The sequence below is a fragment of the Micropterus salmoides genome, unplaced genomic scaffold (genome assembly GCF_014851395.1).
Source record: "Micropterus salmoides isolate LMB-PRFRI ecotype aquatic unplaced genomic scaffold, ASM1485139v1 Ms_hic_scaffold_7, whole genome shotgun sequence".
Classification (NCBI taxonomy): Eukaryota; Metazoa; Chordata; class Actinopteri; order Centrarchiformes; family Centrarchidae; genus Micropterus; species Micropterus salmoides.
Window position 1 is genome coordinate 15,174,897 of NW_024044459.1, and position 20,753 is coordinate 15,195,649.

The following is a 20,753-nucleotide window of genomic DNA, read 5'->3' on the forward strand; positions in this document are numbered from 1 at the left end:
CAGAACTTGGATCCACAACGAAAGAGTATTTTCAGTGTTTGGTGCACTTTTCCAGGAACGTTTACCCACCGCACCTAAAACAACAACAACGGGTCTTATGTGGCATATTAAAATCACAATTTGCGTTATTTGAAATGGATGATAGCGAGGAAGAGGATGAAACCGAGTGGGAGAACAGTTTTGTTGATCCGGTCGCTGCTGCTTCTGGTAAATTATGAAGACTGTCATGTGGCTTTCTGACATGCAAAGAGAAACACGGCTCTGCTCTGTCTATAAGCTAAGTTAACGTTATACGTCTCATCTGGTTATTTTTGTATGTATATTCTCTGTTTCAGGATCAAGTCTCAATAAGACATCAGCACAAGCACCTGCACACAGAGTCATTCTGCATTTTGACCTGGACTGCTTCTACGCTCAGGTGGAAATGGTCAGAAACCCAGCACTGAGAGAAGTCCCTATAGGTAAACTGATTTGTTATAGTAGAAGCTCAGAAGCCCAGGATTTGTGTGGCTCAGTGATGTTTCTCATATCATTAGGTATTCAGCAGAAATACATCATAGTCACCTGTAACTATGTGGCAAGGGAGCAGGGAGTCACCAAGCTGATGTCTTTGACTGATGCTAAGGAGAAATGTCCTCAGCTGGTGCTGGTCAATGGAGAAGACCTGACGCACTACAGAGAAATGTCCTACAAAGTGACAGGTAGGTTCTTTTCTGTTGCAATACAAAACTATAGTACCTGTATTTAGTAAATTAGCTAAGCATTCAGGATTTAAGTATTTAGAGTAAATTACTCCTCAAAACGTGGCATGTGACATGAAGTTATTTTCAGCCAGCAGCAAGCAAACTCTGTAGCAGAGAATAACTGAGCTGTCTTATGTTGGGTTTTGGTGTCGGTCTAAATAATGAGCCAGAGATTCTTTCTAGACTCTCTAGCACTTTCAACATTTGTCCAGTTACAGTAACCTCAAATAGCCAGAAGTCAGTTAAAAGGCAAGACATTTGGCATTGCCTCTGCCTTCCTTATTTCCACATACATTATAACCCACATCATATATATTATTTAATATATTTATGTGCTCTTCTTTCTTTACCTTTTCTTGTCCTCCATCCAGAGCTGCTGATGTCCTACTGTCCACTGGTAGAGAGGCTTGGATTTGATGAAAACTTCATGGACATTACAGAGATGGTAGAAAGAAAGTTAGCTGAGACACCAGAGTCCAACAACTTTTCATTTAAAGGACATGTCTACAACCATTTCAGTAAGTCACATACCTGCCTCTGGTGTGTAGCTGTACGTCAAAGTACATCTGGCAAATGGAAACCAGGAAATGAGTTGTGAAACAAGCCAAGAAGCTACTGTTTTTAGAATATTTGCATTGCACTTTCAGTTTCCCACAACATGAAAAGTTTACTTTTGGATCCTCTTGAAAGAATGTCAGGTTTTCACAACCACAGAGAACCTAAACGTCTGTTTTTCTGTTCCTGCTCAGGTGCAGATGTTGAAGCTCATGATCATCCAAGGTTGGCTTTAGGTTCGCACATTGCAGCAGAACTGAGGGAAGCCATCCACAGCAAAGTGGGTCTGACTGGCTGCGCTGGCATCGCCTCGAACAAGCTACTGGCCAAACTGGTGTCGGGCACTTTCAAACCCAATCAGCAAACCACGCTGTTGCCGGAAAATGTCAGCGACATCATGGGCTGCCTGAGCAGTCTCTGCAAAGTACCAGGTACAGATGTTCACCTTATGTGTAAATTAGTTATTCATCAGTAGACTTTTTTTATGCAACAGTTGAAGAGAAATAAATTCTGCTATGTTTTTTGTAAAGGTGTATTAAAGGTTCAGTGTGTAATATTTAGGAGGATCTATTGACAGAAAGGCAATATAGTTCACATAACTCTGTATTCAGTGGTGTATAAATGCAGAATCACGTATTGCATACAGATATTCTACAAACATGTAATTTGTAAAATGGTTACAATGGTTAGTTTGCTGTCCCTGTAGAGTGAAGTGTTGTAGCGTCCATGTTGATTCCACGTTCCTTAAGAGCACATGAACACGCAGAATTCGGAAGAACGGCTTTACAACTCAAGAAATGAGACCATCTGAGGAGTACTTGAATGTACTGGTTGCAATTTGCAACCCTCACCACTAGATGCCACTATAACTTACACAATGAACCTTTAAGTTTGAACAAAAATGATACTCTATAATAATAATAATATATAATAATGTCATTATCTCCATTTTACTGCTTAATTTGTTACTTTGTCATCTTTAATATTTGTGTGCAGTATTGTTTAAATATTTTTCACTGCAAGTATCCCCGACGATATATTTGTGGTCCCGTATTCGTAGGGGTGGGTTACCAAACTACTAAGAGACTCCAAGCCCTGGGATTGGTCAGTGTGAAAGATCTGCAGCTCTTCCCACTGAATGACTTGGTGAGAGAGTTCGGAGGTCCCACTGCTCAGCGCTTGAAGAATCTGGCGCTCGGTGTTGATGACTCACCCGTCACCCCTACAGGGGCCCCTCAGGTAGGCTAGGAAATTACCCGTATCACCTTAAACTGAAGGAGCATTTTATCATCTGCTACTGTAGAAGTAGAAAGAAAGGGTTAAAAAGGGCTCAGCTCCGTAATTACAGCGTTGCCAGCTCTCACACTTTTGGCTTGAAACATTTCAACACTTTCTATGACTTATGTCTGTGGCCATCAAAGAGCAGCAGCATCGATACATGTGTTCCCAAATTGAGAGAGGGGCTGTGCGCAATTTATGAGGGTGTCACAGCAGCTTCATTGGTTATTTAAATTATCTGATGTGGCAGTGTGATCTTAGGTTAGCCTTATTAACCTAAATAAAAATAATAGTGGCAGAAGTGGCATTACTGCACGCATGGAACTTAAAAAATAAAAATAAGGCAACAGATAGTAGGTTTTATAATGAAAATATAATTTAGTGTACTAAACTTATACTCTGATGATTCTGTGCAAAGACATTTCTGTTTTTACACATGAACAGGAAATTCAGTGTTTTGTGAACCATACATTGAAAGGAAAACAAATACAAATCTATAGTGTATTTGGGAACTGGCCCAATGCCTACTGTATATCACTAAGGTGAGATTGTCTTTTGAGACTTCACAGCACTTCACGTGAGGTTAACTTTTTCCCCTTTAGATTTATTCAGACCGTATTTGTTTTCTCAGTTAGTATCCTCTTCATGTTTCAGTCTCTCAGTGAAGAAGACTCCTTCAAGAAAATCTCATCAACTAAAGACGTTTTGGAAAAGATTCAAGAACTCCTGAGCAGTCTGGTGGAGAGGTGGGATACTTTGTTAGCTATTTAAATGGTCACTATGTGTTTTGTTTATGCTAGAGCCACTGTAACTAACTTTTTTTTTTTATCATCTGTTTAAAAACTAGGATGCAAAAAGATGGCAGGCAGCCTCAAACCTTTCGGCTTACAATCCGTAGATTCTCAGCAACCAACAAGTGGTTCAATCGGGAGAGCCGGCAGTGTCCGATCCCCAACCACATAGGACAGAAGATCACCTCCGGTAAGCTCGTGGACACTTAAACATACCACCTGCACAAGCTCTTGATGGCATTTGTAGACACTTAATCAGGGTTTCTACTCACAGTATTTGTTTGTGAAAAAGAAAATGAAGCCTTTAGAATTGATTTCCATGAACATACTCATATTTCAGATTCAGATTCAGATTATGTCTCTCACAGTGGACATGCACCTACGATGACAATTTCAGACCCCTCCATGATTTCTAAGTGGGAGAACTTGCAAAATAGCAGGGTGTTCAAATACTTATTTTCCTCACTGCATATATATAATTTTTTTTACCTGTCCTGCCCGGCAGCCTGGTATGAGTATGAGGAGCTGGATACCATATTGTGCCAGACAGATTTTACTTTAACAAGAGAGTATTAATATACTCCTTTGTCTGTATTGTTATTTATTCAAATTAATTTGTCAACGGGCCAGACAGGGGACAGACATGGGGATGGGGAATAGAAACAACACATAAACAGACAGCAGGGCAACACCTGCAAGAGAACGGGGATGGGGGGTGGGGACAACAGGAAATAGCATAAGGAAACACTACCGCAGAAGACCCCGACCCGACCAAAAAACGCCAAAGACACCGGCCATCCAAATGCCAGTTGACAACGCAATGCCGTCTCATCAATGCTCTCATCAATATTTTGATATGAAAAATGGGTCAAATGTAACATGTAGAGGAGGCAGTGACAAACCAACAGAGAGTCATCACCAACTTTGCAGTTTCCCTCAGCTTTATAGATTGTTTCAGCATTATTCAGCTCACTGTTTCCTGATCTCCAGATTTGCTGTTTTTTCATTGTTTCTATCACAGCAGGCAGGTGTTTTCAGAGAAAAGGCTAGTGAGATAGACTCATTGTACACTTTTTGCAGACAAAGACAGACAAGGTTAGCAACTAGCTGGTGAACATAGTGGAGCATTTAGCTGCTAAAGAGCCAGATGTGCCCCTCGGGATTTGTCGGTGACCGAAAACGGAGCTAAAAAGCAGTATAAACACTGGAGGTGGGCAGAAACAAGACTTCATTTAGACGCTACTGACCCCACATGGCCAAAAAGTAATTCAATGCATCTATAAGCATGTTTTAAAATGTAAAGAATTTTCTGTTTAAATATAGCTCCTAGATAAAATTTCTCCAATTTGAAAGCAGCACTGTTTCCAGAGGAAACCCATGTAATGATATTTGGGATTATACAACAACAAATTTAAAGTCGATACGTTCAGCGTGTCATAAACACAAATGAGAGGCCCCTGTAATGTCTGTAAAGGTCCTCAGTCATCCAGGTAATGTTGTAGTCGTTAAATTTTGTCAAACAAGAACTTAGAAATTAAAATGTCTTTATATTTGATTCCCCGCGACCCTGTACGCAGGATAAGCGGTTGACGATGGATGGATGGATGGATGGATATATTTGATTCAAAACATCCCTCTGTGGTTGTTTTTTTACAGCCTTTGAGAAGGCAGTGGATGAATCTCAGCTCAGTTCTTATCATCTCCATATCCCGCTGTCCAAACCTGCCATTAAAGCTTTGTTTAATGTTTCTGTAGGCAGCAGTGATGATGCTGTGGTCCAGCTGGTCCCGTTTGCCATGAAGCTCTTCCACAAGATGGTGGACAGCAGCACCACTTTCCACCTTACCCTCATCAACGTTTGCTTCAGTAACCTTCAGATTAGGGGCACTGCTGTCGGCGGAAAGGGCTCCATAACATCTTTCTTCACACAAAGAACGTCTCCCGGAAAAACACAAATCTTCTCATCGCAAAGCCAGGTAGTACAGCATAGTTATAATCTGGCTTATTAGGATAAATAACGTTATCTTCGTCAGGGTATCTGCAAGATCAAAAAGAAAGGCCTTAAACGATAAAACATCTTAAATTAAATTTATTATTATTTATTAATTAAATTATTTGTCAGATATGTTACTTACAGAAGGTTTTTGCATGCATTTCAGGGCAGCGAGACTTTATGCACTCTAAACTAAAAGGTACAGGCACATAACCTCACAGTTATTGAGATCATTGGTGCATCTGTTGATTATTTCTTTCAAAGAATTAATTATTTGGTCTATGAAATGTCAAAAAACTCAAGGAGCTCAAGGTGACCCCTTTTAAATGTCTTGTTTTGCCGTCCAACAGTCCAAAACCCAAAGACATTCATTGTACTTTTATATAAAGAAACAGCAAATTCTCACAATTGTGAAGCTGAAGCTTGACAATGTATAAACATTTTACTGTATTTCAAAATATTTGCTTGAAAAATAAAAGGTTCGATCAGTTCTTAGGGTAGTTATTTTTCTATCGATCAACTAATCAATTTATTGCAGCTCTAGATTGGTGCAACAATAAATAGTTCACACAGAAGGCTGTTCGGTCATAAAGTCCCTTCAGTCACCACCATCAGACCTGTAGCAAACCCTGTCACTACTGAGGCTACTGTAGCTACCGTCCCATAATGAGCAAATTAATTATTTTTAATATTTTTTATTAGTTACCCATCCATATTTTATACACACGCACACACTGCTGTGTGTGCCATATCTGGTTTTCCATCTTCAGATGGTATTATCGTGAAACAGGTATTAAATTGCATTTTATGTGGTATTAAAAAGGTCTTATATTTAACATGGTGAACCCTGCAGACACCCTGCTTACATCACACTGTGCTGTTACATGATGTGTACAGAATGATCCCTTCTTAGAAATAGTTTATTACTCAGAATTTCCTGAAATCATTTGTGCTCCTCCTGTTTTATTCTCCAATAGGATGGTCTTTCTCAGAGTGGGGATAGTCACTGCATGGATCATCAGTTCATTACTCAACATGCCTCACAGAGCTCTGAGGCAGCATTACATGGGGTTGAAAGAAAACAGAGCCCTGTTGTTGCTGTAAAAGACCCTCCACTACAGAAAGTATCCTGCAGCCGAGCGAGGTCAGACCCTGATAAAACAGATAACATGGTGACACATCAGTTGCCCCCAAATGTTGACCCAGAAGTGTTCAGGCTTCTCCCTGAAGACATCCAGGAGGAACTGTTATCTCCTGCCTACACAATCTCTCTCCCCAGCACCTCAGTGAGCTCAGTTTCAGTCGTTGATGTCTCCCACTTAACAAAAAACAAGTATCCACAGTCATCTACAGACTCGGATCTGACCACAGCGAATCACCAGAGTCCTGCAGGCACAACTGTATTTCCAGGAGAAAACATCATGGAAGAGGGGAGACTATCATTCCCCTGGTCTTCTGACTGTGAGTTTCCAGGAAATGTGGACCCTAAGGTGTTTTCTGAGCTTCCCCCAGATGTTCAAAGGGAGCTGATGTCTGAATGGAAGCAACAGAAGCCGGCCCTGAAGACCCCCTCATGCAGGAAACCAGGGAGAAGCTTGATGACCAAAGACAGAAAAGCTGCAGGAAAAGGCAGTCAGGCAAACAATTTGTTCAAGTATTTCAAACCCAGTTAGAGAAGGACATTGCCAAGTTATTTTGTTACGTTATTTTTCTTAAAGATGGAAAATATTCAATTTCCTATTGTTGAGTTCTCGTGATATGACATACTTTGTAATTGATTGTATTTTATTAAGTAAAATCTTTCATTAAATCCTGTTTTTATTGGCCAATCAGATATCTATGGAAAGCATGCCTTATACACATATATAAGTAATATTAAGTTGAATACCAGTTCACAGTGTGTGTTGTTCTTTGATAGAGGTGTAACAGGCAGCACAACATTAATTACAGATGTACAAATTGGTCAGATAGCCACAGCTTGATTTCTGATGCATCACTGAAAAACAGTAAAATAATGTTCAGTAACAGTAAAGGTGTTTTAAAAATCATGCCAAAAATAAGAACTGCACTGAAACAAAAGAGAGAATGTGGCTAATACACCAGCATTAACTGACACTATTAAGCAATGTGATTTAACAAACTACTTTTTTAGTTTGAAAAATAAAACTAAACGGAGGGTTGACTTTTTCATTTTGAATTAAAATTATATATTTCAAGTTTTTAGTGGGGTGTTTGTTTTTTTGTCCACCCCGTATGCCAGTGTTAATATGCATATCAGTTGCCTTTTTGAAAATACGAATATATTGTAAATAAAAAGCTTATTACAGATTTCATTTGACATCTACAAACTGCTTGATTTTGTTGTGCTTTGAACATCATGTGTGAATTCTCCCCTTATCTGAAGTGACCTTGTTATGTTACACTTTGTAAACATGGATCAAAATAAAATGGATCAACTAAATTCCAAAATCTTGTGGGGACCTAAATTAAGTTTTTAAGTTCACTGTTTCCATATTCTTTACACATTATTTAGAGAAGCAGGATTACTTCGCTGAGCTTCTGAAAGTGGGGCCCCGTCCTTGGTTGGACGATTTCCACTGAATTCCACAGAGCCGCACATTATTCGTCAACAGGACACAATCCAGTTTAGAAGGAGCCTTTTTTTTTTCTCATGAGAAATACCAGAAAACACAAGGTCTGTAAGCACAGCCCCGCTTATTTCTTGCTGGCATGAAACTCCTCCCTGAATCACATGTAAGACGGGGGAAAGGTTCAGGATATGCCATTGCATCATGATGGTAATTATTTTACTTAATCAGGACGAGTGGAGCGACCTCTGAATGGACGTAGCCACTTCCTGCGGAGAGACTGGTAAGGTACTTTACTTTTTTGTCACTTTAAAGGAGCTGTGAAGCCGTTTGTGTTGGGTATTTTAGGAAGTCACCAAAATACTGTTTGATGGTGTTCTCATAAACACAGTGACAGCCGTAGGTTAGAGGGTTCATTACTCAGCCTCTCCTCACTCTGCTGATTGCAAAGAATCCAAAACCAATAATTAATTAATTATGCACATGGGGAATGACTCCAGATTTCATGGTAGTATCCCGTGTCCTGTCACTGCTGTGGTGCTGGAATCTGAGTTGCATGAATGTTTCCTGAATGCACACTTGCACCTTAAAATCTTGCCAGCAAGTAGGATTTTTAGAAGACACTAATGAAAATAAATGGTGTTCTTTGGGATTGTCTGTGCCCAATGGGGTCTCTCAATCATCTCTTACATAACAATTCTGATTTTCCATGCAGCCTTTATTATGCCTGCCTGTGGTAATCGAAGCATTGCAGTGGCATCATGCAGTGTTGAGCTGTCTGCCCAGAGCCCTTCAAGTCAATGAAAGGAGTTCTGTCTGCCAAACAGGCTGTGTTTTTCACTCTGCAAAGTCTGAGAAAACTCTGGCAAGGCATTTGACCGCTCATGTGTAATTCAGCCCCAGTCATGTGCTAGTCCCTCTCTGATCAGTGCCTAATGAGTGGGGAGGTATGACGTCCTGCTAAGCCTGTGTGATGGTCCTGTACATTCAGACTGAGGACTGCAGCTGGAACTATTTCACCTTTCTTTTCTGGTTTACTCCCTCTAGATGTATTTATGTAGCCTAACCCACCTGTTACATTTCTCCAAACTCTTATTGTTTGCTACATGACCCATCAAACCAGCATAGCATTGTACTGTGAGTTCAACTCTGTGGCAGGTTGAGTGCTCAGCTGCACAATGGTTGACGCGGACTATGACTATCTGATCAAGCTGCTGGCACTGGGGGACTCCGGGGTGGGAAAGACCACCTTCCTCTACAGGTACACCGACAACAAGTTCAACCGCAAGTTCACAACCACAGTGGGCATTGACTTCAGGGAAAAGAGAGTGGTGAGTGTTGCTCAGTACCTAATACTGTATGTTTTGCTGGACACATACAAGGCCTCAAATGCTGTCTTCACTGTGTGATTCTTTACTTAAAATGTATGTAACTCAGCTCAGGGGTTGGATGGAATCGTCATGAGCTTTGTGGTTTGGTTCAGATGTACACAGGGACAGGTGCCGATGGGATGACTGAGAGGAACTTCAAAGTCCACCTTCAGCTTTGGGACACAGCGGGACAAGAGAGGTAGATCTAACCTCTTGATCACAATATATATTAGACATGTTAATTTGAAGCCCCAAAGGGTAGGAGTTGAACATTTCTAGCTTTTGCAGTAACAGCAGTGTTCGTGTCACTCCTTCAAACAAATTAAAACCTAGGGACACCTGAGAATCAATGGGAAGAAAGTAAGCAGCGTATTGTCCATGATTGGCACATAATTAAATTAAACAAAAACTAATACCATCAGAAAAATTAGAAAAATGCCAGAACCACAAAAACAAGACAAAGAGTCTGCTGCAGCCAGACATTTGCTAGTTAGCATTAAACAGAGAAAAGGGCTTATCTTCCTGGGAGCTTGATCGTCTGTACGAAATGCTGTGACAATAGATGAAGAGATATTTCTGTAAAAGGTAAAAGTTACAACCTGCTGGTGCCGCTAGAGAAGACAAGGGGTCGCCAAAGTCAGTAGGATTCATCTTCTGGGGAGCATGAATGTCTGTCTGTCAAGGCAATCCATCCAACAGGTGACAAAATATTTCTGTCAAGACCAAATGGAGGACCGACCAACTGTTAGCACGAATAAAAATCTACACATGGGAGTTTTACACTCTATGACAAAAGTTGTCCATTTGTTTTCAGGTTCCGCAGCCTCACCACAGCTTTCTTCAGAGACGCCATGGGCTTCCTGCTGATGTTCGACTTGACCAATCAGCAAAGTTTCCTCAACGTCAGGAACTGGATGAGTATGTGTCATCTCAGCAGCCTGCTCTGCTACAGATCAATACTCTTCTCGATCAATGTTTTCTCTCCTGTTGCCACTAAGAGTGAGATGCAAAGCTGCCTTTTCACTCTTGAGTAAGGGAATTCCTGAACAGTGTTTCAAGTTTGCTCATGCATGTCTACTTGCCTCACATGGGTTTTTAAGTGACTTCCTCTGTGTTGGTTCAGGTCAGCTACAGGCCAACGCGTACTGTGATAGTCCAGACATTGTGTTGGTGGGCACCAAGGCTGACCTCCGAGATGTGAGGGATGTTCACTCCAGACAGGCTAGAGATCTGGCAGACAGATATGGGTGAGGCATTACATCTGGGCTATTGTTTAGTATAGTGAAGTGCAGTGCAGATGAACGTATGTCACTGCCTTCTCCCACTAACCCAGGCATACATCTCTTATAGCACAAGAAAACATTTCACCAGACTCTATATATTCTCTTTACGTTAGAAAACACTCAAGTCAAACTCAAAGCGTAGGTAGATTTTAAATTACCCTCAGTTGAGCCACCTCACATGCACCAGACTTCACTCCACACTGGTGCAAAAACAACAACAATATAATACATTTCAATTTAATCTAACAGATGACCTGTTAGATTGAATTGAAATGTATGATATTGTTGCTTATTTTATTTTCCAGCAGTAAGCGAGATAACTGCCTTTAAGAAAATGAGTAATTATTTAAACTAAAATGCACAAAATTCACAGGCTACTGTAATGAAAAGATTTTACTCTATAATATTACATTAAATATCATTGTTTTTTACTATTTAGTGAACTTAGTTCAAAGGGAATTAAAGGATTTATCAGGAAACAAATTAACAGGTTAATGGATAATGAAAACATTTGTTGGTTGGTTTATCGCAGTTTCCAGTTTGTACTTTTACATTTTTGTAATTTTGGTGATGGGCTCTCCCATTGTTAACATTTGTGTGCCTTGACCTCGTCTCCCGCTGCACGTCTGGTGTGGTCTGTTTTAGTTTCAACTTTTTTAATGTCAATTCTGTTTGTGTTTGTCAACAGTTTCTCATGATTTTGAGGACTTTCTCCCTAAGACATGTTAAGTAATGTTATTAAGACATTTTCAGGTGTGTTTGTAACTTAAGTAATATTACTTAAGTGTTATTTATTCAAGTGTTTAGAATATTTTGTCCACCCCCACTGTAGATGACAAATGACTAAATATGCGTACACCACGGGACGGTGCTAGTGAGCTGTGTTCAACCCTGCTCCACTGATCTGATTTGATTCAGCACAGTGGGTTCCAACCTGTGGGTCAAGCCCCCCTCAGGGGGTCGCAAGATACATGAGATTAAAATAAAATACATTAAAATACTTTAAAATACATCTTATAAATCTTTTTAGACTTTTGCTGTTTTTGCCTTTTTGCAAAAATAAAATAAATTAAAATCACTTTTTGTTTGAACTACTCAGGACTAATAACCATATGCAAACTGTGACAAGGGTTACAAGTAGATTTTTCTCTTTTAGGAGTCAAAGAAAAATTGATTCAGCAATCACACACATACACACAATATGGTCACTAAACATCAGCTTATCCATGCCCCACTTTCCTAACCGTTTCATAGAAAACTACTCTCCCTGTTCCCTTCAGCATCCCCTACTTTGAGACAAGTGCAGTGACGGGGGTTGATGTGAACCAGGCAGTCACTGCCCTGCTCGACTTGGTGATGAAGAGAATGGAGCAGAGCACTTACGGCCACAGCTCTGAACCCAACGGCAGCCCCGTCGCCAGTCATGAAGTGGAGGAGGCCCCTGTCAGGAGGAGGTGTGCCTGCTGATGTTGCCACCAGCAGCCACTCTTTTCACGTTTGCCCCAGTTTACACTGCATTTTTAAAATGATACAGTTTTCTCGAGCTTGACTGGGGTGTCTGCTAGATGAGGCAGAAGATCACTTGAGATTGTAAAATCAACAAAAATATAATCCATACTTGAGAGGACTAGTACTTAGGAAAATTGGCCCATTTCACTTAAAGCAATATTATTAGAGTGTGAATTCCTCTCTTAGTATTTGCTCTCTGTCATGTTATTTATTCACAGCCTGTGTGTTGTTAAGTGAGTAAAAGAGGGGAGAGGGTCAGTGCCTTTAAACATTCAATATAGACCAAATGGTTGAGATACAGCAAAAACAAAATGTAAATAATCATCTTCAAATGGGTCATATCAGAGAAAAATACTGTTTTTATTTGACACATTTAGGCATTGATGGAAGGAATATGCAGGCACATAACGTATATTTATCATGACGTATAATCAAAAAACATTTAAGACATTTCTTATATGGACGATCATTTTTGTTAGAACAACCAAGATAGCAAAGTCCCTTACATGATTTATGACTTTTTTACGACATGTACATAAGCAGCCAAGCTTTTTTATGCATTATGGAACAAAGTTGCCATGCAGATCAAACACAAGTACAAGAATGTTAAAGGGTTGTCGGAACAAATCCTGTATAGTGCTGCATATGGAATAAAGACATTAATGTTATGTTTAGGTTATGTATGTCAATGTCTTGTCATTTAAATGTAATGCACAAAGAGCTATATTGTTATTCTGACTGGAATTACAATCCTCACAGACTTGTTAGCATCATTATCGTTTAAACACATTCTACACATTGATTTTAAAAATCAACAAAATCAAAAAATCAACAAAACTTTTTGGAGAAGGAAAATGTCACAAATAAATTCCACCACATTACTTTGGCTGAAGCCAAGAAAGCAAGAGATTTTAGATGATTTTGTGCCACAAAAAGTGATATTTAACATCAAATTCAACATCAAAAAAAGAGATATTCTACATTTTCTATAATAATACTCCAAAATAAATTCCAAATAAATAAAATAACATTTCTCCTTTGAACACGTGGTCTTTGGTGTACAAAACATTCCTAATGAAGGGACTACATAAATTATTCTTAAATATACAAACCTATGACATCAATTAAATTGCCAGTTATTCAGCTATTCATACTTTTTTCATCAGATATGTGTTTTTATGGTTGTGTGGTGACTGCACTGTGATATGGAGACAGAAACGTCGCCCAATGAGACAGACAAAAAACGCTTTGTGTGAGACAGGATGGCACACAAATGCCTGCCACGCTTAATATGAATGAGCACAAAAGCACACACACTACATCTGGAGAGTGTGAATGACTGCATTGCTCTGTGTATTAAACCTCCGCCTAAGCCAGAATTTGCAAGAAGGAGCACATGTTGCGGAGTCATGAGATGGTCATGTGGCAAGCTTTCAGTGTTTGGGCCCAGTTGTCCTTAACCCCATATCCGCAAATCTGCTTCAGTCTGGCATGATACAGTATTTTGAGAACCCAAGGTTATCTACAATTACAAAAAATAAAGCTTGTTCATTTTTAAGTTGATTTGTAGATGTTTGGTCCCATGTGGAATAAGTAGTAGGGTTCTTTTCTAGCCTTCAAAGATCTCTCATACAAAGACACTGGTGGCATTCTTAAGGAATAGACCATCAGAAATACAAACAATAGCAAATAACTAAATTTTACCCTCAAACAATCATCAAAAAGGTTGTATAAAACTAGCCGAAAATATTTGTTAGTGCCTCACATGCGATGGCATTTAAATGGATCGTGCTCTTCATACAAGATGCAGTAAGTTGTATAACATTCATTAAGTTCTCTATTTCATGTCACAAATATTGGAATTGATATGGCTACATGACGAATAAATATCTGTCCCCCAGTCAACAAAAGCTCTGTAATAAATAGTGTATTCTCTTCATTAGTATTTAATTGAAATAGTGGTAAACCTCAAGATCAGTTGTTGATATATCTTGAATAAATGAAGAAATTGTGTCCAAAATGCTGTATTTCCTGATGTTTTTAGCCACGCTAGCGCCATTATTTAGGTCACAAGTCTGCTAGGTCGGATCAAACTTTACATTTTTTGCCCCTTTATTGTTAAGAATTGCAAAATTGTCTCTCCATTTTTCATTAATGAGCCAGTAACAGCTGTTCTCTAGTTTGCGTTTACTAAGTGGAGCTTTACACAGGACTAAATGAAAAGTTTCACCATACAAAGTAGTTCTTAGGTAAATATCAGTTGTTACTAAATATTTTCACCCACTTAACTGTCAGGTTATCCAGCTAAATGAGAAAGGTTAGCTTGCACACATATGGCTGGATTAGATACAAGGGTAGAAGAGATAATGTGCAATTCATTTAACTCTGTTAAAATGTAAACTTGGGAGATTTGAAATTGCACTTATAATACACCTCAGATTACAAAATGTTATGCCAGTAACATTAGACATTTTATGACAGAATAACATCAGTTAGGTTAGCATAATCGAATATTTGCTAATCAAACTGCATGAATGCTACTAGCTTGTCTCAAACACATAATTTCTCTGTGGATGTATACAAAACACAAAAGTCATACCTTCATTTACTGAATTGGCAGTTGTTTGCCCCCCTAAAACCGTTGAAAGTTATGTTATAGGTTACATTAATAAAGTATTTACTAGCTAAGACACAGTATTGACTGTGTTTCGACAGTTCGTGAAATAAGCTTCTTGTGAGTTGGTCTGTAAGTTCAGTATGAAGCTGGAGCCAGCAGCCGGTTTGCTTAGCTCTGTTGTAAAAAAGCAAGGAGATATGTCATTAACTGCTCCCTGAATAGTAATAGTAGCAACTTTAGAAGGTTAAAATAGTTGTTTTTTTGTCGTGCAGACTAAATAATAAATTTGAAATACCGTCAGAACAGAGGTAATTGTTCTGCTTTATCAAAGACCACGGGGTATTTATTTTTTGTAAAATCAAGGCTCCATGACTTGAATGTAGCCGCTAGCGTGGCTATAGTCTACTGGAACATATTTCAAACGTCTTACAGTCTCAGAACCTAATGGCCGATACCACTTTCTAAAATTCAGTATTATAATGACAACACACTATCGTCTGTACACGAATTTATGGCTTATTGTTGGAATGTTGATGTTTGAAGAACCTCAACACAATTTGTCACATTGTCTACAGAGAATAACATACACACAAGTTTTTATATATATATTTATGTGTGTGTGTGTGTGTGTGTGTGTGTGTGTGCATGTATCTAGAATATATATATAGTACAGTCTTGTAAACAAATACCATCTTATCTTCCAGAGCAGTGCAGATTGTCTGACACCTCGTGGGGGAAAAAAGGCCTGAAAACAGGAACCACACCTCTCTTGAGGCATTGAATCTGATTACAAAAAAACACTGATCTAACTCCTTCCCTGAGATTAGGCAGTGATTTCAGTGTACAGAATCAGTATACTGTTGTAAAAGGCGATTAATCAATCGATACTGTGTTAAACAGAACTGGAAGGTTTAACTGTTTGTGTTTCCACAGCTGAATCCCCTGCGGACTCCAGTTAAAATAGACGTTTGTTCTGTTCAAGCTGTTTAACCACGGCCAGCAGCCATGCAGAGGAGAGTAATGAAAGCAAATGAGCAGCTTAAAAGTCCTAACTGTAGTACTGAAGACAACAAAATACCGAATGAGCAACAATGCTGTGACATGTCTGAGATCTACATCCGGAGTGAGCCTGACATCTTCAAAATGTGAAACTACAGCGTGATGTGAGTGTGTGTTTGTAGAGGGAGGTTGTCATAAATTGCCTTAACACTTATCATGCATTCTGGGTCACAACAGAAGTTTGAGCTGAGCTGATGTATCTGGGACACGGTCTCTGGAGTCACCGCTTAAACCAACCAGCACTCATTGGACGTCTAAGAGCAGTGCGTCAGGCTGAGTTTAATCACGCCTTCCCTGTGCAGCTTGTAGAGCAGCTTGAACTCGCTGGGTAGCTGGTGGGTCTCCTGCCACTTGGTGGTGAATTTGGTCCCTTTCTTGTCGTAGTAGTGGTAAGGCAGATCCTTGCCCGTATTGGGGTCCCAGCCGAAGGGCCAGAAACCATAGAGATGGATCTCGTCGCACATGGCGGAGGCCAGCGTGTACATGAGGATTCCAGTGCTGAGACGCTTAGGGGAAAGGTTTTTAGTTTTCCAGTATCTGTGAGGGAAAAGACAAGTCAGTCATGCAAAATCAGACATTGAATCCAAATACCTTTTCTCAGAGCAAAGTTTAATCCTTCATCACTCTAGTCTGACACAATCTCATTTATTGTATTGTATGTTCTCTATCTGATCTGTTTTTTTCCCCTGTCAGTTAATGTAACAAAATTATACTCAAGGCCATAGGAGGATCACAAAGCTACATATTGTATGTGTTCAGTTAAAGTTGCTATAATCCATATTTGTATATTAACAATCGATCAAATTACTTTTTGTATGTAAAAAGGGGTTGCTTGTAGTGACAAACCCACAGATATTATTAGTGTCAGTAAGTTTTCCAGCCCGTAATTTTACTGTTTGGCTCTCATCAGCATTGTTTCTGGAGACACAAAAAAATGCTGTCTCTATATCAACTTATAAAGGCTATAATTCGCAACCCCGCAAGTGGCCAAAGAAGTCAGTTAATGCAGATTTAACTGCTAGATAAAGGTCTAAATGCTGTTTCTGAGTTTGCATATTAAACTAGTTGGCCAAAAAGTAGTCAAATTGAAGTAATTAAACTTAAAGCAAATCCACCATGTGTACGTTTGTAATTGTTGGATGTAAAGTCCCTCCGGGTTGCAAAGTCACCCAAAGTTGCAGCCCTTATAATTTTTTTTAGTCAGTTTGACTTCAGTTGACAAAACTCTCAATTCAACAATCAGATCAACACTCTTACTTGTTGACATCGTGCATGATGTTTCCTGGCCAGGCCAGTTCCACCTTCAGCTGGCCCTTGTGCTCCACAAAGAAGTCTACCAGGGTCCTGGTTACTGTTGCTGAGGTATGGAGGAAGAAAGCCGGGATCCACAGGATGGCTCCCTCCAGCTTCTTCAGGTTGAGGAAGAAATTATTCCTGTCTTGAATCGTCAGCAGGTTATTGTAGTACCTCTCCAGGATGCTGGGGTTAAAGGTGGTCAGGTTGGTCTTCCTGCCGACGTCTTTGGAGTAGACTTCCGTGGGGGCAAAGTTGCAGCGGAAGACAAAGTCAGCCTGGTCGATTTCTGGGCCACAGTGGCTGCCAGTCAGGATTCCGCTGTTGCCCACCACAGAGCATATGCTGTAATGCTTGTTGTGGATAGGAGAGGTGTCTGGGAGCAGGGATTTAAAGTTGTTGCTGATGGAGAAGACATACTTGTGGCTGGAGTAGTCAAAGTGCATCAACTGGCCAACACGCACACTGTTCTTTGTGAGGGAGAAGTTGGTGGGAATGTCGATATAGTTGAAGATATCTTTCCTGTAAATAGAGAAACACTTGTCACACGCAGATATAGGAGATGTACATTTATATATTTGGTAGCGTGTTGTCTTATTTCTGTAGGTAAACTACACTTGCTATCTAATACCATAATGTCTTTGGAACACCATCCAACCAGCACACAGTAACAAAAATGCAAAGACACCAATTTCATAACTGACCACATCCTCAATAAATAAAAATGTGATGCAGCCACAAGACATGTTGCGTAAGTAGCTATCACTTACTGACAGAGTTGCAGCCATTAGTAGATAATTTGATCAGTACAAATGGTTCTCCTTTCATCACAGTTGAACTGGTGTGCCGATGCCAAGACTCTTAAACATACTAGAAACTGTCTTACAGTAACAGTGTCACAGTATCGAAGAAGGAACTGTGTTTTCATCCAATGTCTTAAAAATCTTCCCTTTAACTGAATGGCCACATTGTTGCCCAGACTTCACCTTAGGCTGAGCAAACCCTGCCAATAACCAGAGGTGCAAAACCTTAACGAAATACAGAAAATAGTTGAGAATTCAAATCTCTTACCTCTGCTGATAAAAAGCAGTCTTGTTGAACTTCCATTTGGACGGTTTTCCTTGGAGCTCCTCATTCAGGGCATTAGTTAATGGGATGAAGGAGGGGTCCAGGAAATTCATGGCAAACTGAGACCTGCAAACAATCATGAAAAATAACAGATTTTAATTGTTTTGAAATATCTGCACTGGTTCATTAAATATAAATATATAAAATTAATGTAGTGGAGTAAAAAGTACAATATAGAAAGTAAAAGTGACTATTTACTTTGAGATGAGTTTAGCACAGTAAATATTCCCCCTGAAATGTGGTGGCGTAGAAGTATAAAGAAACAGGGGATGTAAATACTCAAATTAAGTGCCTCGAAATTCTACTTAACTACTTGAGTAAATGTTCTTTTTATCAACTGTCTTAGAAGCCACAAAAACTATATGTGATGTTGATGAACAGTTAAATCAGTCATGTAGTGTCAGAAAACAACAACGTGCAATAACCCTTTAAATATCAACTGTACCTATATATGATAAATGATGTATTTTAAAAAGTACATATCATCATTATCTAAGCAGACTGTATATAGACCTACTGTATTTAGGCTCTACATGTTTACTGTAGCCTATATAACCACATAATTGTTGTCCTTATTTCTGTCTTATAAATTGGAACTGTGTGTAAGTACATTTCAGTAGGCTACAATTCCTTGTTCATGTACAAATACTTGGCCAATAAAGATGATGCTTCTGATTCTGATATTACATTAACAGAATGTTTACTTTACTTTACTGTATCAGCATCAGCACCTCGGACAGCTCACGGTTCGAGTGACAGCAAGAATATGGCCCAAATTGAAGGGAAAGTGATGCGTTCATCTCGTGCATCACATCCAGGTTGAGTCGTGCCCACTAGGCCTGCCTCTGTTTATATTTACAACAACCCAGGTCGGCATCATATTCCGCTACCTACAATATCTTCTGGGTGGGGGAAAAAAAAATATCACTCACCGAAATCCTGCATGAAACATAATCCTCGGACCTCCCATGTAATATTTAGAGGAGCTGAAGAGGCTGTCTTTCCTCAGGGACACATAGCTGATGAGCGACAGTATGAGCACAGCGACGCACAGAATAACCAAACCCAGGGCCTTGGCGATGCGGACCATCTTGGGAGCGTTTTCATTCCCTGTATGTAGCTGCAGCGAGGCGTTGGCCTATATTGTCATCGCCGGGACCGCACACTGCCTGTCTGCAAGGCACAGACAAATTGGCGCTCATCGGCTCATGTAATCGTATAAAATGGACGGCTGGTGATGGTCGGCTGCATGGTGAAGATGCCGCGGCTCGGTCCGCTCTCATTCCTCTGCCTGCCTGCCTGCCCAGCCCCCCTGACTGCTGCTGCTGCTGCGACTCCCCTCCGGGCTGCCGGTTTAATCAAGGAGATGGAGCAGAAATGCGTGTCAACACATGCAGCCAGCTAAAAGACAAGCCCCATCCTTCACCACCACCAGCAGCAGCATCATCACCAACCCCACACCCTTTCTTTCCCACACACCCACCCAACACACACACACACACACACACACACACACGCACACGCACGCACACACACACACACACACACACAGACACACACGCACGCACTCGCGCGCACGCACGCACTCGCGCGCACACACGCACACACACACACACACACACACACAGACACACACACAGGGCCAGGCTTCTCTGCAGCATAAAATAAAGCTTGTGCGATAATAGCCTACAAGACACCCTGCCTGGTGTCTTCTGATGTTTAATCTGAGCATCAGAGTTGGCCTAAGTGATGCTACTTTATACCTACTCCACTAAATTTCAGAGAGAGAACTTTTTACTTCACTACCTTTGTTTGATGGCTTTAGTCACTATAGTTCAATTGCAGATTCCGATAATTAACACAAAATTAAATCAACAAATCAATTATGAAGTGTGTTTATTATTAGATACACTGGTTGACTAGATGAGCCTTTATTAATGTGGGAAATGTTGCAGCAGCATGACAGAAACAGACCTGAGTAAATAGTTAGAAGTGTATAAAATAAAATAAAAAATAAGAATAAAATAAGAATAGAAATAGTAATAGAAACTACACAATCCAACTCAAATACCCATGACCAGTGTGCGCTTAATTAATAGTGCAGTACTGTCTCAAAGTGACATAGTGGTGTGTTTAATGGCAGCAAAGTACATGTCAGAGTAATGTGATACCATACACTGTAACAGCACACAGCAGAATACTATATAATGTGATTAAGTAATAATACTTAGTGCAGGTCTGTATTTATATAGAAATATGATGTAGAGCATCATGTAATAAAATAGTATAACATAGTATAATACAGCAATATAATATAAAATATTATAAAGTATAGTATATAATAAAGTATGATAAAAATGTTATGTAAGTAAGTAAGTAAACTTTATTTGTATTGCGAACACACGAAGTGCATTACAACAACATTAACATTTACACAACAAAAAAACTGATAAAGAAAAGAAAATGACCACTCAAGCTATAAAACAGCCTTACATAAAAATACATAATAATTGCCCAGTACATAGTAAGATACATGATAAATACAC

At 39.7% G+C, this 20,753-nt stretch overlaps 3 protein-coding genes across 3 annotated transcripts; 2 read left to right on the forward strand and 1 right to left on the reverse strand.

Annotated features, from left to right (window-relative positions):
* Positions 1-12: 12 nt before the first annotated feature.
* poli (polymerase (DNA directed) iota) lies at positions 13-7,708 on the forward strand. The gene is made up of 10 exons (XM_038704749.1): positions 13-207; positions 336-461; positions 537-701; positions 1,115-1,261; positions 1,493-1,729; positions 2,359-2,537; positions 3,231-3,322; positions 3,424-3,557; positions 5,123-5,343; positions 6,338-7,708. The coding sequence occupies exons 1-10, from the start codon at positions 135-137 to the stop codon at positions 7,031-7,033; spliced, it is 2,070 nt and encodes a 689-aa protein (XP_038560677.1). The 5' UTR covers positions 13-134; the 3' UTR covers positions 7,034-7,708.
* A 375-nt stretch (positions 7,709-8,083) lies between these two features.
* On the forward strand, positions 8,084-12,782 carry LOC119892493 (ras-related protein Rab-27B-like). The gene is made up of 6 exons (XM_038704759.1): positions 8,084-8,231; positions 9,107-9,279; positions 9,432-9,517; positions 10,133-10,236; positions 10,442-10,565; positions 11,882-12,782. Exons 2-6 carry the CDS (start codon positions 9,127-9,129, stop codon positions 12,066-12,068), a joined length of 654 nt encoding a protein of 217 aa, XP_038560687.1. The 5' UTR covers positions 8,084-8,231; positions 9,107-9,126; the 3' UTR covers positions 12,069-12,782.
* LOC119892492 (sia-alpha-2,3-Gal-beta-1,4-GlcNAc-R:alpha 2,8-sialyltransferase-like) lies at positions 12,452-19,667 on the reverse strand. Its single transcript, XM_038704758.1, has 4 exons — positions 19,140-19,667; positions 18,151-18,273; positions 17,044-17,601; positions 12,452-16,323 (listed from the first exon to the last, which is right to left on the reverse strand). Exons 1-4 carry the CDS (start codon positions 19,295-19,297, stop codon positions 16,041-16,043), a joined length of 1,122 nt encoding a protein of 373 aa, XP_038560686.1. The 5' UTR covers positions 19,298-19,667; the 3' UTR covers positions 12,452-16,040.
* Between the last annotated feature and the right edge of the window lie 1,086 nt (positions 19,668-20,753).

Bases quoted from the DNA above. Each gene is read 5' to 3' on its own strand.
- poli (XM_038704749.1), top strand. From the start codon at position 135: ATGGATGATAGCGAGGAAGAGGATGAAACCGAGTGGGAGAACAGTTTT. The intron at 462-536 runs GTAAACTGATTT...TCATATCATTAG, and splicing joins ACTGAGAGAAGTCCCTATAG to GTATTCAGCAGAAATACATC. The intron at 1,730-2,358 runs GTACAGATGTTC...CCGTATTCGTAG, and splicing joins CAGTCTCTGCAAAGTACCAG to GGGTGGGTTACCAAACTACT.
- LOC119892493 (XM_038704759.1), top strand. From the start codon at position 9,127: ATGGTTGACGCGGACTATGACTATCTGATCAAGCTGCTGGCACTGGGG. The intron at 9,280-9,431 runs GTGAGTGTTGCT...GGTTTGGTTCAG, and splicing joins ACTTCAGGGAAAAGAGAGTG to ATGTACACAGGGACAGGTGC. The intron at 10,237-10,441 runs GTATGTGTCATC...GTGTTGGTTCAG, and splicing joins CAACGTCAGGAACTGGATGA to GTCAGCTACAGGCCAACGCG.
- LOC119892492 (XM_038704758.1), bottom strand. From the start codon at position 19,297: ATGGTCCGCATCGCCAAGGCCCTGGGTTTGGTTATTCTGTGCGTCGCT. The intron at 17,602-18,150 runs GTAAGAGATTTG...CTCTATTTACAG, and splicing joins ACTGCTTTTTATCAGCAGAG to GAAAGATATCTTCAACTATA. The intron at 16,324-17,043 runs GTAAGAGTGTTG...TTTCCCTCACAG, and splicing joins ATCATGCACGATGTCAACAA to ATACTGGAAAACTAAAAACC.